Raw genomic sequence first — 18,034 nt, 5'->3', positions numbered from 1 at the left:
GCCTTTTGCAAAGGGATCGTGATTTTATCGGCAAAACCTCCCACCCTGGACCTCCTCGACCTGCAGCTGGGACGAGGTGATGGCAAAGCCAGGCTCCGCGTTTTTTTCCAGCAACAAACGCCAGCGAACCTGACAAACGGAGTCTGCAACGACGCTTAACGACAGCTCTTTGGAAACACCCTACGGATACGCTTATTTTTCCCCTTAAATTACAACTTGCCTGCGAGCAGCCACCCAGAAAGAAAAGAAGAAAGAAAGGAAAAGAAGTGATTCCTCCCCGTTTTGCCGCATTTATTCCCCCCTCTGAGGTAGACGTCAATGGGGTGGGGATGAACCGCTGGAGAGTGGTTATTTGTCTGGCGAGCAAGACGGCGGCATCCTCACCGTCCTGCCTCGGCGCGGTGCATCGCTGCCGAGCCCACCCCGGCGCGGCTCAGCACGGCTGCAGCACGCAGGCGGCGGTGGCCAGCGGCGGCCCTGGCGAGCTGCATTTCTCCGGGGCGGTGATTTTACCGGCGTAATCGATGCAAGAGGCGTTGCGCGTCCGCACGCCCTCACCGCAGGTTTGGGAGCAGGGGGACCAGGGACCCAGGCGCCAGAGCGGGCAGGGGATGTCTCCGCAGGGCTTGATGTCCTCGGGCTTGAGGGCTCTGTCGCAGGCAGAGGAGGTTTGACCCTCCACGTCCCGGCAATCCACTGTTCGCCTCTGCCAGCCGGAGCCGCACGTCTTGGAGCACTCGGACCAGTCGCCCAGGACCCACTGGGAGGTCAGCATCGGTCGGATGACGTTGGCCGACTTCTTCTCTTTGCCTTTCTGCTTGCTGAAAGGGACGTCCTTGGGGATGAAAAAGGTGTACTTGACTTTTGGTGGGAAGACCTCGCTGGCGATGGTCAGCAGCTGGACGGTCAGGGGCTCCGGGAGCTGTCGGAAGCTCTGCAGCCTCTCCAGGGTCGTCATGGAGCCGCTGTATTTCAGGATGGTCCCCTTAATGAGGATGTCCTGCTCCATGGCCGAGATGGCAAAGTCTCCGTTCAGCAGGTACTTGCCCTCGAGGGTCCTCAAGGCCAGGTAATTCCCGTCGTGACGGACCCCTCGGTGGCTGCGCTGTTTGATGTCGATGTTGGTTGCCCCGGCGGGGATGGTGACGATGTCGTTGTAGCCGTATCTGCACGGGGCAAAGGGACGTGGTTATTTTCCTGGACTTACTAAAAGGAGACCCGTGCAGGGGATACAGCGCCTGGCGAGTGGAATCATGCCTCTGAAGCCCTTCCTCTGCAACCCAGAGTGCCTAGGAGCTGGAAATACTGCAGTCGTGCCAGATGTGTGCTCAGCTGGAAGGTTTTGCTGAATTACATGCAAAAATGAGTGATGCAATCAAGCAAACGGCCCCACAGTTACCAGCCTTGGTGGGAAATTCCCCTTACCCCCTTTCTTTGGCAATGGGTGAAGCGTTTGGGACTAAAAGTCTGGCTCTGCCCGGTGATGCTGAAGGTTAGCACCAGCTACGGACAGATACAGGTGTGGAAAAGCAGAATAGGGGAGAGTCGGGGTGCTGCTGGCATTGTACGCAGAGAGAATGTGCACATCGGCCAGCCATTGCTGCCAAAACCAGATCAGCAGTTAAACAGTTAAACCGACAGGCATCTCATATTGTAGATGACTTGATACCAGCTCGAAAGCCTTTCCTAGAAGACAGCAAGCACTACAGCACCAAAACCATCCCTATGCATGGGCGGACGTCTCTGCGCCCTGGGCTCATCTTTGGAAGGGTTTTACAAGCCACCACCGTGATGCAGAAGAGCTCCCAGAGCACGTTCGCACGCCGCAGGAGGATTTCCCCACAAAGCCAGCCGGAGACCAGCCCCGGAGCACCACGGCTCCCGGGAAGGCCTCGGTGCTCGAGCCCTCAGCACCCAGTGCTACGGTAATTACTTGCTACTATAATGAAAGGCCACCGTGGTGTGACTCAGGCCACGGGGCCAGCAGGATCGTTTTCCCTGCATCCCCACGGTTGATGCTGCAGTCAGTAATGAGGTTTAGAGTCTTTTGGAACAAAGCCTTCGGGTCAAACTCCGCTCTCAGTCACCCTGGCCTCCCTAACCCTGATCTTAATGGGATCTCTTCTTGGCTGTAGCTATCATGCTAATCTCCCTTTAAGTCAACCACAAACAATTCATAGGAGAGTGGAAGCCCCATTTCAGCTGGCTTCCTGGAAGGAAACCATTTAGGAAATCCAATTTGACTGCGTGAGTCACCTCGCCGCATGGAATTGGACGCGTCGAGCTTTTGTTACGATCTTTTCAACAAAAGCCTTAAATTCAGCAATTTGGCAAAGCAACGGAGATTCGGGCGAGGGAAACGGCTGCCTTGGTGCCCATGTGCCAGGACTGAACTTCAACCCCGAGCCCAGAGAAAAGTCGTTGAACTATTTATAGCCCACATCAGCCCTCAAACTACACGTCCAGCTCACTGCATTGGGGCGAGATGCGTATTGCGAACTCCTCGTGGCAGCAGATTGACTTGCAGCGGCGTACTCAGCCCATCGCCGGTGTCAGCACCAGCTATTATTTTAGGAAATAAACTCTGCTTGGCTTGCATAAGGCTGCCCTGAAATAAACTTAGCGTAAGCCCTGGAGTCTGGGGAGGAGACCAAGCTGTTGCAAGGCCACCCAGCTGAGGGTGTTTGCTCGGCTGCAAGCGCCAGTTAACGGCACGGAGGGGAAGCCGAGCACTCCCCGTATCTGGCTGGTGCAAGTAAGGTCTGCAGCTGAGTGCTGTGCTTCAGGTGCAGAAAGCAAACTGGCTTTACGTGACCTAGGAAGAGTCCTAACGTTCCTAGTCTAGCACTTGTGCAATAAAAAAAGGAGAATGAGATGGGAAGCTGTTTTCTCTCGCCCCCCCCCCAGCCCACCTCTGCAGACCCCGTCTGCCCTTACTTGGATCGGTTGAGCGAGCCGGAGATTTTCCTGCAGGTCGAGCCGTTGCCACCGCACACCCCGCACTTGTCCAGCTTCTTGGAGGACCCGACTACGTGATCGCAGCCAGCCTTGATGCACTGCCCGTGGACGCAGATGGAGAGGGTCTCCGGTCCGCACAGCGTCCCATCGATCACCTAAGAAAGGGCGGGTGCAGGGGAGCAATTAGGGCATTTGATCTGAAATGGGGTGAATAGGGGTGATAGTCATCACCAGGTATCTTACCTTGGCCTCAAAGACTTTAAATTCGCTCCTCCCTCTGGCTCGGCAGAAGAGCTTGCATCGGTCTCGGGGTGACACTCCCGCGTACTTGGGAACCCACTCCAGGCGATTCCCTTCCAGATCCGTGAGGTTGTAGCTGTTGTACTTCTCGCACTGCTGCTCCCGAAAGCTTTTCCCTGAAAGAAAAGGTGAAACGTGACCCAAAAGCCAGGGGAAGCTGCCAGGAACCGTCATCCTCCTCGGCCGTCGTGGAGACGCAGGAGAGAGCAGAGGACAGCAGGAGCACGCAAGCAGAGGAGGGATGCGACACACCCAGCCAGAGGGGATCACAACCCCCAGCAGAAAGCGATTGCCCCCCCACCCGAAAATGAATATTCAAGGGAGAACGGAGCAACCCCTCGTGACGGGTTTTGGAGAAACGGGGGCGGGAGGTAAGCGCGCATTTGGGAATTGCACCCTTTTGCCGTGCAGAGGTGGCGTTGCAGAGCTGGGCTTACCGTCGGGCGGGCACTCGTCGGTGTGGCAGGACTGGTACTTGGCACGCTGGCCCTCGCAGTACCTGCCGCCGTGCTGGGGCTTGGGGCTGTCGCAGTGGCGGTAGGAGAACTCCACGCCGCCGCCGCAGGTCCGCGAGCAGGAGCCCCAGGGGCTCCACGGGCCCCAGCCGCCGTCCACTGCTGGCTGCAAGAGGCCACGAGAAGCTGCTAGATCTGTCCCCGAGCCCGTCCACCCCCAGCTGCTCGCTCCCAAGGCAAGCAGAGGTCTGGAGCAACGCTAAAATTTCCCCTCAGCTCTTCTCCCTGGGTCGCCAGCCGGGGCCCTGATCCAGCAAAACACTTAAGCACATACTTCACATGACGTTATTACTGATTTCCACCAGTCTGTTCACGTGCTTAAAGTTAAGCTTGGGTTTAAGTACTTTGCTGACTGACTCAGAAATCACCGCTAATTCCCCAGGCAGGGCAAAAAGCGATGATTTAATTGCAGAACTGCGGCTGCTTGCTCTGGTTCAGACCAGCCCGTGCCTTGCCAAAAGGCATGGCAGCGTTCACCTACGAGCTGGGCTTGCCAGTAATAAAGATTAACGAAAGGTGCTGTTGAAGGGGAGACAGCCAGGAAACAAATCAGGCAAATCCAAAAGCTAGACCAGGAGATGGCAGGACGAGGGTCAGAGGTTTGGGAATCCCAGAGGGTGAAGCCCTACCCCGTGGCTCCCCAATCCCCACCATTACCTGGGGCTTCAGGGCATCCTGCGGCACGCAGCTGCCGTCCCAGCACAGCCCGCCGGCTTTGCAGGGGGTGCCGTCGGCCCACGGCAAGCTGCCGTTCTTGGTGTGGCAGAGGGTCTCCCCGCTGCCGGTCCTGCACCAGAGCTGGGCGCAGATGTCCTCCTCCGTGGTGTTGGGGCAGTGCTGGAAGTCCTTGCCGAAGATCTGCTGGCATTGCTGGTCCAGGCTGTAGAGGGCTCCTTGGCCGGGCAGCTCGGCGGGCAGGGAGAGGGGGTCGGCCGGGGCATCGAGCAAGCAGTCGCCTGGGCAAGGCAGAGGTGCACCAAGGCTTGATGCCATGGGTTGCACCAAGCAGGGCACCCCAAACTACCGTGTGGGGCGCGATTTAAACCCCCTTCACCCCACCTATCCCTCCAAGCACTGCAAAGCCTGAGCAATGAAGGAAAAGGCTGTCTTGAATGATGAGGCTCCTTACCATGCCCTCCGTCCAGGAACTCGGTGAGGTACATGGCGCTGCAAGGAGACCAGGGCTGGGTCTTGTTCAAGTGGATGAAGAGAGGGGCCATCATATGGTGCTTGCCGAGGGGCCCGAAGAGCCGCTCGCAGGTCTTGGAGTCGTCGTGGGGCATGCTGAGCACGTGGCCTGGGGAGCGGAGAGCATCGGTGAGCCGCAGCCTCCCAGCGCCGGCCCTGCTCTGCTGCAGATGATGCACGAGCAGCTGGGAGCATCTTTTAAGTTACCAAGCAGTTCCTACTGCTGCAAAAGCTCTCCGCTTCAATAAAGCAGAAGCGATAAACGAAACGGTGCGTGCTTGCCCTGTCTCAGTGGTACAGCCCGCTGCATGCAGGGCAGAGCAGCCCAAATTAGTCTCCAGGAGTGGCAAACCGAGGGGGAGGAAGGGCTCAATCCCACGCCTGAGCTCATCACGGCAGCAAAACGCTTTGATTTGCACCAAATCGGGCACTTCTAAGCACCTTGGCTGGTGCAAACCAGCTTCTGCCGGTGCCAGATGTTCCCCAGCGCTGCTCAAGGCTCCCCAGGCGGGAGATGCCGGTGCTGCGCTGCGCGACATCCCCCTCCCAGCGGCGGGGCTGGCCACGGCGGGCTGAAAAAGCAGAAACCCCCTTGGGAAGGGATGCATTACCCAGTTCATGAGCCAGGGTGTAGGCTGCCTGCAAGCCCTCGTCCTCAATCACCGAGCAGCTTTTGTTGCGGTCGCACATGGTGCCGATATCCGCCACCCCCAGCGTGTCGCAGCTTTGGTGTCCGCAGAAGTCCTGGTTGTGAGCAGCACCGAGGGGAGCGGTCAGGCAGGGTGAAGGGGTCCCACGTTCGGCAGCCCCGAAATCTCCAAGCAGAGCTGGGCAACCCACGGGTGGTCTGCACCCCAAATGCAACCTCCCCCTCCCCATTGCTTTGCTGCAAGCTCCATCCTTTGCCTGGTGGGGCGATCCCTCCTCTCCCTCCAGGGACACCTCGACCCCTTTCCTCTCCCCCTGCCCCAAAAGCATCCCCTTCAGACCTGTCTCGTCAGCAGGATGGCAGTGTCGTAGTGCTCTGGGTGCCGGTCGCTCGGGGGGTTGAACCTTTGCTGCCAGCTACAGAAGTTGCGCAGGGTGAGCCCGCCGTTGTCGGACACCTCCGGCCCCGCTGCCGCCTCGTCCACCACCAGCACCTTCACCACCACCAGGTTGATGGAGTTCTTCAGGCTGGGGTGCTTGTAGATGCGAGCTGCCATGGACATCAGGGTCAGGACGTGGTTCTGTGGGGAAAGAGAGGTACGTGGGTAAAACCTCTGGCACGGAGCTCTCTTGTTTGGGTTTTTTTTTTTTTTGTTAGGAAAGGAGAAATCAACCTCATTTATGAAGCCTACCTCATCCAGACAGGCTCAGGCAGCAACCTGGGGTGATGGCCTCAGTGCTGCCTTTTCTGTACATGATGATGCCTTACAACCTGCGCTGGCGGGAAGGACAAGCCCACCCCTGCAACCCCTTCTCCACCTGCCATGAACCCTTTCCACCCAGAAACCCTTCAGGAAAACCTCACGAGTCCCTACCACGAGTGCTCTTGCATATTCCCAAAGCATTAACCCTGCCCTCGCTGCCTCGGGGCAGGAACCGCCTCACGCACAACCTCTCGCTGACGCTAAAACCACCCTCGCGTCGCTGTAAAACTCCTGCCCGCGCCGGCCGGCAGGGTTTGAACCCAACGTCCTCGGCGACAAACCAGGGCCACAGCGCTTTGCTGGCCGAGGCTTTGCCCAGCAGCACCCCCTGCTCCGGCAACTGGGACGACCAGAGATTACTTAATATGTCAAACGCGCCAGCGATGTTTAGGCTGATGTAAACATCTTATCGGAGCATCGAAATTCCTCTTCTGCTTGGCACCCGTTCACGGCCCCGGAGTCAGGAGAAAAAAATGCAGCTATTACACAATATAGTATTGGGAAAGAGAAAGTGGCTTCTCTCCTCCCCAGACGAATTACGCCCCGCGTCTCGCTTCAGCGCCACTATCTAATTGAACTGGAAGGACTCGGTGGAAGCCCTCTCCAACAGCTGAGTTTCACCCAAAATACATGTTTCCTGAGCGGAGCCGGCTCCGCGCGCTCATCCATCGCGATGTTGCCGGGACAGGGATATGCACAAAATCCCTTTTTCTTAGCAAACGAGGGAGATGTTTAGGGAGACAGTGCCCTCCCCTAGAAGCCGTGGCCTATTTGCTGCACCGAGAGCTGCTCGCCCAAGGCAGTTGTGGCTATTTTAAATTATTCTGCCACATTTTATCCCCTTGCTGGCAGCTCCCTGTAAACAGATGTTTTGCTTCAGTAAGACGTATCCCAAGCCCTCCCCGGCTTGTTATCCAAGGGCAGGCCCCGGCAAGGATGATGGGAGCACTGAATAGACTGGTTTATTTAGACTGGCCAAATCTCCACGACATGACTCACATCCCAGCCCGGAGCATGCAACAAATGTCATGGAGAAGTCACCGCCAAGGCAAGAAACCCAGGCGAGATCCCCACGAACGGTGGCTCCAGGGGACATGGGGAAAGTCCATTTGGAACCTTCCTAAAAATATCACAAAGCCTTCCTAAAATTACACCCGTGAAGACCTAGAAGGATGCTCTACGCTGGAGGGGCACATCGTGGGATCATCCATCATTTCCAGGGGAGCAAATCCTGCCACATCCTTTTCTAAGCCGTCACAGGTTTCTCTCCATCCCGGTAGCTGTTACCTGGGAGCTCTCAGTCCCTAGCACAAGTCCCCTGGGACACCAACCCTCGCATCATCATCCAGCCAAGAAACTCTTTCAGCAGCGGGAACGGAGGGACTCGGAAAACATCCGTCCGCCTTCCCCTCATCTGGAAAGCAAAGATGGGAAGCGAACTGAACAAACAGCTATTTAGTGCAGATTAAAAGGTCACATTCACTTGTTCCACCATCTGGTGTCTATTTATACCCACCCCTAAACCCTGCGGGTGTTGGTTGGGTTTCGGATGGACCCTGACTGCTCCGGGGAGAGCGGCAATCCACCTGCACCGCCTTGGCTTGGCCAAGGCTTTGGAGCCGGGGCCAAAAGCAAATTACAGGGCCCCCCCAGGGCTCAGGAGAGGCTGACTGAGCACTTTTGGCCAACAACTGGCTGCGGACGAGTTGAATCCCGCTCGTCCCGTCCTCCCCGTGCCTTTGCAAACAGGCTCTGGCTTGACGAGCCACCCAGGAGGGAACGCTGCCTTCTCCGGGGTTTCCTTCCCGGCGCTGAGGATGGGGGTATCAGGATCAGACGTGGGGCAGCCACGGGGTCGGGTTTGGGGAGCCCAGAGGCTCAAACAGGCTGGTTTCTGCCTCCACGCAAGGCAGCACAGCGGGTGCAAGGCGCTTCCCTGCCATTTTCCGACCACTGTCCCGGGAGAACTAGGCAGGATTTCTGTCCAACGGGGAAATACAGCTGGAAAATCAGCCCCTTACCTGCTCTGAGGGGAGAAGACACCAGCCCAAGCCCGAGCGGATCACAGGAGCATCCCTCCTCTGCCCCCTGCGCTGCTTTTATGGCCAGGCATGACCATCGCAGCTGAGCCACCCCGCTGCAGGGGCAGCACAGGGGTTATGATGATGCCCCCCAAAACTTCCTACCTCTTCTTTCCCCAGCTGCAATCCTTGACTCCTTCTGGTCTCAAGACAATCAAATTCCACTCGTTCCCCCCCCCCCCCCCCAAATGAGGGGGGATGCCTTTTGTCCTGCATTACAGCAGCTCTGATGTCTCTCCTGCCACAGCATCGCTGCTCCTGGGAGAGCCCTAAGCCAGGCACGCACGGGTACCACCAGCATCGCCCGGTGGGAGCCTGCCAGCAGCAAACAGCACGTGCAATGGAAAAAACAAACATAAATCAGAGCACGGGGAAGTGAAGTGGTTGTTTTTAACCTGATAATGTTGAATGATTTCACTTTCTGACACAGGCTCTTGCAAAATCTCCGCTGACCTTCTCCTGCGTGGGAACCACTCGGAAGCTGAAGTCTGCAGAGATCGCCACACTGGTTTGGGGTTTCTTTTTTTAATTTATTATGATTTTGGGGGAGGGAAACTGCTCTTACACAGACACTAACTATTATTGTGGTATGCACATAATGATCTAATATCACCGGACCCACCCAGTGCAGAAGGGTGGCAGGGAGCACCCGTGCAACACCCTGGCGCAACTCGCCTCCCTCCGACACACTCCCCAGCTCAGCCCAGAGATTACTGCTCAACCTGACCTGGGGCTGTAGTTTGTTTATTTGTTCATAGGGTGGTTGTTTGGGTTTTTTGGTGTGGTGGTTTTTGTTTTGTTTTGTTTTGGTTTTTCCTCCTTTCTCCCTAGAAGCCAGCATTTCTGGAGGTGGGGAAAAAAAGAAACACTGAGATTTCTGGAGTGCAGAGAGATGGAAGAAAGAAAACACAAGGTCAGATGTGAGGGCTGCCCAGATTTAAAAAAAAAAAAAACAAACAGAAAAACCCACAAACAAAAAACAAACAATACAAAAAAAACCCCACAAGAAACCAAAAACCAACTGGTAAAAACATATCCCAGCCCATCTCTCTCCCTCGAAGCCACGTCTGCATGCTGGCCCCCCGGCTCGGATACCCACAGCGGCCGGGGGCCACCCTGCCAGCCTCCCCCTGTGGTTTGAAGCCCGGGCCAAGAATTTCCTTGGGAAAACGTGGGCAGCAGCCAAGGGAAATGGGGGGCAAACCGGAGGCGAGGTGGACACCTTGCCAGCCTGCCCGTGTGCCTGGCTGCCCTCCTGCCTTCCCAGCTCTCTGCCCCATCCCTTCTCTGTTTGCCACGGGATTTTTTCCCCCCCTTTTCTTTCTCTCTTTGCTGGATGTTTGGGGCCAACCTGCTAAAGAAGCAGCTACCTTTTTTCCAGGGCAGGGGAAACTGAGGCACACGGAGGACTGCCACGAGCTCTTTGCAGGCAGGGATGAACATGAAGCAAAACCCTGGCCCGAGAGCATCCCCGGGCAGGAGCGCTGCCCTCACGCTGCGCCTTTCATACCGGAGCCCTTGATAAACACAGCAGCTGTTTAACATTACGGGGTGACGCGAGGAAAGCGAGTGCGTTGGCCAGGGGAATATTTCGGGAGGCTGCCCCGTCCTCTGACCTCTCGCACCGAAGCGGATGCAGGCTCGGGGGGGTCACCCCCGGGGGGCCACAAAGCGCAGAGGAAAAGCACCAGCAATGCCGGCATCAACGCGGGTCCCCCTTCGCTTTGCAAAGATCCCCTTTAATCCCACCCCAGTTGCCTTCGGGATGGGCTGGCTCCTTTTGTCAAGGGATTAAGCGAAACGCTGCGAAATATCCTAAAGGGAGGCTGGGAGCCGGACGTGAGGGGGACCTAAGGCTCCAGGGTGGCTTTGGCTTTACTTTAACAGTCAATCTGAGTGTGGGAGAGCCAGAGCGGGACCCCAGCAGCGCCCCGTGCCGCACACTCCAGCACCCATCTGGCCTTAGAGGGAAGGGATTGCAACAGCACTCCTAAAACCTCGTAAATCTGCCTGGAAAAAACACAGAAGCCGGGTAAGGAATCCCAGCTTAATCAGACCGAGCTGATTTTTGCCCTGGTCCTCAGTCATTACCAGCTGTTGGAGTCAGGGATTGCAGATTCCTCGCTTGCAAGAGCAAGGGGGGACGAGAAGGGGATCGTTGCCATCATGTTTGCAGAGGAAAGCTTGGAAACGCGTCTCATCTGCACCCAAGGGACTGGAGAAATCCCACCGCAGGAATCCGATTCTGCTGCCAACCGGCTGGGGATGCTGCGGCCGGTTTCTGGAGCTGCCTGTTGCTTTAGGTGTCTTGGCAAACGTCCCCCCCGAGAGTTGCAGAGCATCTCTGCAAGTGCAGCCTGCGCTGCAGGTGCTCAGCCCAAACGCCCTTTCTGCTGCACATCAGAGGGATTAGCCCCTACACCACCTCCTGCCTCAGTTTACCGTACTCAACCCCCTCACTTAACTCTGTTAGTGATGCTCACCATCCTTTTTTTTTTTTTTTTTCCTTCTTCCAAGTATTTTGGGTCCTCTGCAGGGAAAATGCGAAGCATAACTTGTGTATCCAGCCTGGAGCCTAGCGCCCACCCCTATATAAAGGGGCTCTTCCTAATCACTGCAGGTCTCATCCTGCCAAGTCCTCCCCGACCTGCCAGCTGCTCACAGGTGGTATTGCTCAGCACTGTCCTGCTGTTAATGCCCTCCAAATACCCCATCTCCTGCAAGCATCGAGGCAGAACCATGATTAAACCCCCAAATTTCAGGTCTGGTTCTGCTCCCCCTTCATCATTTCCTCCCGCTTTCCGTGGATGGAGGTAGAATTGAGCTCTTGTTACCTCAATTAGGTTAACAGCTGAGCTTATAAGGCTCTGATTGATTAGAAATCAATCATTAGTAGCATCTTCCAAACAACAGCACGACATCCATTATAACTTGCAATGCATCTTATAGTGACTATCTTCTACTTGAGCTGTTACAGCTTATGCAAGAAAATAACTGGGACTACAAACAATGCTTGTGACCTTTAATAAATATTTGGTAATTAAAGTGTGGTTACAGGAAAAAGTCACTCTATAAATATGGTTTCTTCTGACCCAACATTTCTGCTCCCTGGGCATCTCCTAGTTAGCTCTGTAAAAATCTCACCAGTATGAACAAGCCCTCACTATTTTTGGCCCACAAAATGCAGGTATTTAGGGAGAAGTGAGGTGGCTGCTTGGTCTCCTGAGTCAGCAGCAACCCTGCTTCTCCCTGCACTTTTGTTGCTGAGAACAAAAGACACAGAAACCCAGCAGGTGGCTTTTTTTTTTTTTCCTGTGAGAGCTGGTCGAAGTTTTCTCCCAAATACCTAAACACGTTATTGCCCTGTTCATCCCGACTGAGATCTTTAAAGGCTTCCCTCCCATCAAGAAATATCCTGAGAGGTGGCACAAAGATATTGCTCTTGGGGACAAAGAAATGATGGTAAAACAGGAGCCAAGCAGTCTGGAAAGTCACTGATAACTAAGGAGGGAGCTGTCAGGGACCCGCCAGGCAGCATCCCCCACCCCCAGAGCCGTACCGGACAAACCAGGACAGGGTACCAGCGTTCCAGCCCCTTGGTTGTGCATACGTGCAGCTCAGCAGCCTTCTGCCTTCAAGAGCTGCCACGGCGCAGGTTTGTCCAGAGGGTTGTTGCTTTTTCCCCAGCTCAAGCTGGGCTTTACCACGATTTCCCCTGCTCCCCCCTCAAACACATCACCTTTGTGTTGTTTTAAAACCACTGGGTGCCCGGCTGGTTGTCGGAGATGCAATACACTATTTTTCCTGTTCTCTTGAGGAGTCAAAGACCAGCTTCACACTACGGGGAGAGTCATTTCCATCACCACTTACATGCCTGTTGCTTAAAAATTCAGGTTACTCCATTGCAAACTCTATTTTTGACTGCTGTGAGCTCCTTGACCCTCTGCTACCCGTTCCTGCCAGCCTGGCTTGGTGGCCTACAAGCAAAACCAAGCAAGGGGTGAAACCTGAGTGATGCTGAGCAGCTGAAATCAGCTGGAGCTCCAAGGTTTAGCAGTTCTTAAGGTACAGCCCCTGCCTGAGCAAGGCTGGAATTAAAACACTGCTTTATTAGGAGTGGAGAAGCTGGATGAAGCCCTCAGGGGCAGGATAAAGCAGGCAGAAACGGCAAAGCCAGGCGGCCAAAGCACAGCCACTGCTTTCAGGTGCCCGACTGCTCCCTGCTGAGCTCCAGCTTCAAGGACTCGAACCCACGGCCGAGGACAAGCAACTTCAGCGCACAGTTATCCCTTGCACAGACCCGGGTGCATTTCAGACCACGCAAACCTGAATTTGGACCCCAGGACTGCAGGGAGCTTGGCAGTGGGGAGCTGGCTTTGCAACAGGCATGAAAAATAACCCAGTGCCGGTGGAAGCAGCTGGTCAACAGCCCTGGGGATAGACATGGAGGGGGCGAGAGGCCAGGATCTCTGCTCCCGGGGTCTCCACAAAGCCTGGCCACAAGGCAGGGTCTCCGCAGCCGGAGCATGCTGAAGGAGAGGGAGAGTTTCTGGCGGTGGTGGCCAGGGGAAAGGGTTGTTCGTGCATCTGCTTGGCTGCTAACAGGTGGCTCAGGAGCGGGACTGTGCATTACTCAGCCCCTGGTTTATTTACTATTTGGCCTGAGCTCCTGTCCGGAAGGGAGTTAAGCCCATTGCTTTGCGGCACGGCTCTTCCCCTGTATCAAGGAAGGCATTAACTCCCTCTGCCCCTCATCTCTGAGGGACACCAGCCTGATGGGACACCCCTGTGCCCAGCCTGGGCAGACACAGGCTCCCCGGGATGGAGGCTGGGTCTGGCAAAGGGCCCCCAAACACTGACCGAACCCCATAGATGAACCCTGCAGCCTTTGCCCCAGGGATTTATGGTCCCTACACAGCAAGGAAGGGTGGGGAAAGAGCCAAGGTCCCCCACCCCATGCCCAGCTCTCTACTCACCCAAGGTGGTCCTTAGCATCCCGGGGCTGCTTGCCCCTGCAGGGGCCGGGGGACCCAGCAGGCAGAGTCAGTAGGCTGGGGGTGCAGGAGGGGCAACAGAAGGGGACTTAGGGATGCAGGGGGGGTGGAGAATGGGGGGATAGGGGGATGAGGAGGGGATGGCAGGATGGAGAGGCAGCAGGAACGGAGGAATAGGGGGATGGAGGGGACAAGGAAGGGATGGCAGGATGGAGGGGCAGCAGGAACGGAGGGAATAGGGGGATGGAGGGGACGGCGGGACGGAGGGGTGAAGGGGACGGCAGACACGGCCAGCCCTTACCTCCACGTCCTCCCCGTAGAAACGCACCATGGAGGCATCAGCCACCAGCAGCGTCTCCACGTACCGCGCCTGCGAGACGAAGCGCTTGGCCCGGCGGAGCGGGAGCGGCTCCGCGGCGGCGGCGGCGGCGGGGTGGGCGCCCGGCGGGGCGGCGCGGCGCTGGAGGCGGTGCAGGCGTCTCCAGGGCGGTCCGGGCCAAGGATGCCCGAGGGGCTGCAGCTCGTAAGCCGCCCCGTCGAGGAGAAAAGCGGCTCGGAAACCTCCCCCGCAGCGGCTGAGCACGGCGGGGGCATCGGGGCTCCCCTCGACGGCTCCCGCGTAGAAGCATCCCCGGCGCGGGGGGGTCCGTCCCGGTGGCCGGCGACCCCCCAACCGCTGGAGGCGGAGGCGAGGGGCCAGGAAAGCGGCGTCGGGGCGGAGGCGGAGAACGACGGCCCGGCCGAAAGCGGCCAGCCGTAGGGCCAGCTGGCCCCCCGGGGGTGCGGGCAGGCGGGCGGGCAGCACCGGCTGCGCTTCCCGGGGAGGCGGCGGGGGCAGCGCCCACGCGTGACACAGCAGCAGCAAGTGGAGCGGAGCCCGGCCCCCCAGCAGCGCCCCCCGCCCCATCGCCCGGCCCTGCCGCCCCGCCGGGCTCTCGGCGGCTCCCCCGCAGCCTCCGCGCCGGCTGCGGAGCCCGCTGTATTTATACTTTCTCCCCCCGGCTTTGACATAAGAGGTTTATTTTTGATCTCTCGCTGTTCCCCACTCCCCTCCCCTGCCAGCCAGAGCCTGGGGGAGGAGGAGAAGTGAAAGAGAAAAAAAAAAAAAAAAAAAAAAAAAAAAAAAAAAAGGAGGCAGCAGAGGGGAAAAAAAAAAAAAAGTAAAAAAAAAAAAAAAAAAAACCAACCCACTTTTGGATGCGATTTGAGGCCAATCAGGCGCCGGGAGCCCCGCCTGCCTCCAAGTGTCAACTCCAGCCTGTTACTCTCCCAGCATTAACCCCTTCAGCACAGCTTCTGCCCGCCGGGGCCTGATCCTGCCCAGGCAGGCAGCAGAGGGGCTCCGGGGAGGTGGGCTTGGCTTAGGCACAGCACCACCACCTCCCCACCACGGGGTGATTCCTTTCCCATTCCCCCCAGCATCCCTACGCTGCTGGAAAGTACCACCAGGCCTTTGCCAGCTGGAGAGCATCTCGTTTCAGAAGGTGCCGGGGAGGTTTTGCCCCGCAGTTCCCATGTCCTTCGCTTAGCCAGGGACAGAGAGGGCTTTGGGTCCCAGGAAAAGCTCCAGCAGTGACACATGCAAGGAGGTTTCCATGCCCTGAACAAACAGCTGGGTCCACATGGGGTTTTCTCCAGCTGGAATAAGGCAAAGGGCTCAATCAGGCTTGTGGAAAATACCTATGAGAATAAAATAATGCAGCCAGCTTCTCCTGTCCCAGTTTTTCTTTTTTTTTTTTTTTTTTTGAGAGGGGGTGTTGTGTGACTTCATTTAAACCCCAGATCTCTCCCTTTTGGATTGAGTTTTTCTTCCCATCCACGTTTCCTTGCAGTGAGTGAAAATCCCACAGGAGAATAAAAGTCTTAGGCTGTAAAACCAGGTAACTGTTGTCATGTTCTCAGCAGTGGCAAACATCAGGAGATGGCCAGAAACACGCTGTCCCTGGCTGGGAACCTGCTCAGCACCAGGGAACAACCAACTATAATGGAGAAAGCAAAATCACTCCTTATATATTACTCCTTCTTTCCTCTTAAGCCCTCTTTCCCCATTAGTTCATGAGATTCTTGGCCTCTGGAGTGCCTTGTGTGCGGCACTCAAATACCCCGGGATGTCCTTGCTGCAGTCTGGGCATGGTGGGTCCTATCCTTCTCCATATCCTGGTTTTCTAAAACTTTTACATGCAGTAGCACATGCTCAGGACCAGGCCTGTTCTCCATTAACCTCGCTGTGGCTGCAGACCAACTCCTCCACATTGTGGGCTCCCCCCCCCTTTAGCCTAATCCTGAAAAGATCCCGAAAGGTAAAAGAGCATTTGGCACCTTGAAATTCCTGGGAAACCAGAGTCTGGCCAGAGCTCAGCAATGGGGCGCAGGGTTAAAGGCTGCTCTCCCTTTACACGAGGGTGTATTTACATCTGCCTCTCTATTATTATCTCCACTTAAAAGCCACATCCCTACCTATATAGTAAACACACAGCCCTGGCTCTAAATAGCAGCGCTGCCCTGGGGCCAAGGCTCTGATTACTTCTCTTCTTTTTAAAGTGTGGGGTTTGCGACCTTAGGAGGGGAGGAAATAATAATTACTTAAAAAAAAAAGAAAAGAAAACAGCTCCAGGCATGGTGTGGTTCCGTCCGGGACATCTCTCCAGGGCTATGTACTGAATGTGCTCCCTCGACACCCAGCACCTTGGCCGCTCTCCTGCACCAGCCGGCTCCAGCCCCCTCCTCTCCTGGCAGGGACCTCAGCCTGCAGCTGGAGCAGCTTCTTCGTAGTGGCCAGGGTGGGTTTTCCTCCCTCTGCGGCTTCGCTGGGGGAGAAAACACAATTTGCGTTTTAAAATCAGAAGGAAAGTGCAGAGGCAGGACCAGAAGCCGCAAGTGAGCCCTGTCTCTGCCCCCTCCAACCCCCAACCCCACCAAAGTGCATCTCGCTGGGCTTTGCTTTTGCAAGGAGAGGTGGTGCCCCTCCTCTGAACTGGGACAGGTGAGGCTGCAGGCGACACGGGGCACGTCTCTCCGACAGGATGCAATTTATTCCCGGCTTTCCGCCCTCGGAGCTGCATCTTTGATCTCGGAGGACATGCTTGCATCTTAGCTTGGAGGCACCACTGGTTTTCATTAGCGGCTCGCTCTGCAAACGGTAGCTGGAATTTCTTGTAGCCGATACGAGCCTCGCCAGGATCCTTACAAACCGGCTTGTAGGCATGCTGGGAGGCAGCAAAACCTCACCTGGCTGCCCCTCTGCATCTCCTCCCAGCAGAGGATGAGGCACCCCAAGACTTTTCGGGGTTCCTGCTTCTTAGCCCCGCGCGGGACACGCTGCCACCAAACCTTGCCTGCCACAGGGGGCTGCAGTTCCCATTTCTGCGGGGCTGCCTGAGCATGTGAAAGCCATTACCTCCCTAGTCACTGTGATTTAAAGGCCCTTTTGATCAAACAGCTTGCAAAAGTCTGCCCCGCTCCCCTCCGCACGTCCCCAGCCCTGCAAAGCCAGGCAGCGGGCAGTTCCCTCCCGCATCCTTCCCAGAGGGCCAAGCCCTGCGCTCCTGCTGCCTGGCACCCGTCTCCCAGAGGAGTTTTGGCTGCCAGGATGAGGCCCACGTTGCATTTGCTGTTCCTGCTCTGCAGCAGTGAGATTTTTGTGGGGGGCATCTCCAGGATGCTTTGCTGCACCCTCCTTGCTCAGCAAGTGCGGTCGCATCCAGATTTGCAGGCTGGTGTTTTAGATGTTCCCCTGTGTGCTTTGCCCTCAGCCCAGGGAAAACATTTGGGAGAATTATTTGAGTTATCAACAAAGCAGCCACAATCTCAAAAAACCATTACCACTAGATGTCAGTGCCGCCCTGCGTGGTGGGAAACCCTAAATCCCTCCCTGCGAGTTTGCTGCCACGGAGCAGAGCCAGCAGCAGCAAGGGGAGAGCGAAAGGGTCCTGCAGCCAGCTCAAAACCCACCCGATGTCAAAAGAAGCAATTCCATCCGTTTTCCTTCTAAAGCAAGCAGGTGGGAGGGCATCTCTCCCAGAAAAGCAGCTGGGTTTTAAATCAGGGCTCTGGCCTCGTGTCCTGCCAAGTTATCTTCAGTGGAACCATCTTAGCTGCAAAGGCTGACAAGTGAGATTCAGGGAAACAGTTGCTTGGCTGAGGTTTGCATTAGAAGGAGAGATTTGGGTTTGATTTGGAGCGACTGAGAACCAGCAAGTGAATTAAGCAGCAAAATGTCCTAGTATAAATCTATAATCGCTGCCTTGAATCCCTGACACACGGCCACAGCCACGAGAGGGCCCCCCTGCCTCACAAGTGATGGTTATTTAGCGTTCGGTACCTCAAACCCCTCAGTACCCCGTAAAAAAAACTGATTTTTTGCCTTCCCCTTAGTGCAACATTTGACCCCGCGGTGCAGCAGCCCGTCCCTGGAGAATGTGCATTGACAGCGCGGGGGTTCGGCGGCTGCGGGAGTGATGCTGGGGAAAACCACAATTTCTGCTGGGTCAAACTACAATTCCTGCTGGGTCCCTGGGAAATGAGATTTTTAGGATTTAGGAAAGGTCAGGGACAGCCAGGCTGGGTCTCGGTTTATCAGCTGGTGG

At 56.3% G+C, this 18,034-nt stretch overlaps 1 protein-coding gene across 1 annotated transcript; it reads right to left on the bottom strand.

Annotated features, from left to right (window-relative positions):
- Positions 1 to 433: 433 nt before the first annotated feature.
- Positions 434 to 14,355, bottom strand: ADAMTS8 (ADAM metallopeptidase with thrombospondin type 1 motif 8). Its single transcript, XM_086476823.1, has 9 exons — positions 13,750 to 14,355; positions 5,951 to 6,190; positions 5,573 to 5,705; positions 4,903 to 5,070; positions 4,431 to 4,729; positions 3,696 to 3,879; positions 3,202 to 3,374; positions 2,938 to 3,113; positions 434 to 1,166 (listed from the first exon to the last, which is right to left on the bottom strand). Exons 1-9 carry the CDS (start codon positions 14,353 to 14,355, stop codon positions 434 to 436), a joined length of 2,712 nt encoding a protein of 903 aa, XP_086332949.1.
- Positions 14,356 to 18,034: the final 3,679 nt, after the last annotated feature.

The sequence above is a fragment of the Leptosomus discolor genome, chromosome 22, assembly GCF_034619465.1.
Source record: "Leptosomus discolor isolate bLepDis1 chromosome 22, bLepDis1.hap2, whole genome shotgun sequence".
Lineage (NCBI taxonomy): Eukaryota > Metazoa > Chordata > Aves > Leptosomiformes > Leptosomidae > Leptosomus > Leptosomus discolor.
The sequence above is the reverse complement of the archived record's forward strand: the minus strand, read 5'-3'. Positions and strand labels throughout refer to the sequence as shown.

Coding starts and splice junctions, on each gene's coding strand:
- ADAMTS8 (XM_086476823.1), bottom strand. CDS start 14,355: ATGGGGCGGGGGGCGCTGCTGGGGGGCCGGGCTCCGCTCCACTTGCTG. Junction 4,730..4,902: donor GTTCCTGGACGGAGGGCATG/GTAAGGAGCCTC, acceptor TGCCTTGCCCAG/GCGACTGCTTGCTCGATGCC. Junction 3,375..3,695: donor CGACGAGTGCCCGCCCGACG/GTAAGCCCAGCT, acceptor CTTTTCTTTCAG/GGAAAAGCTTTCGGGAGCAG.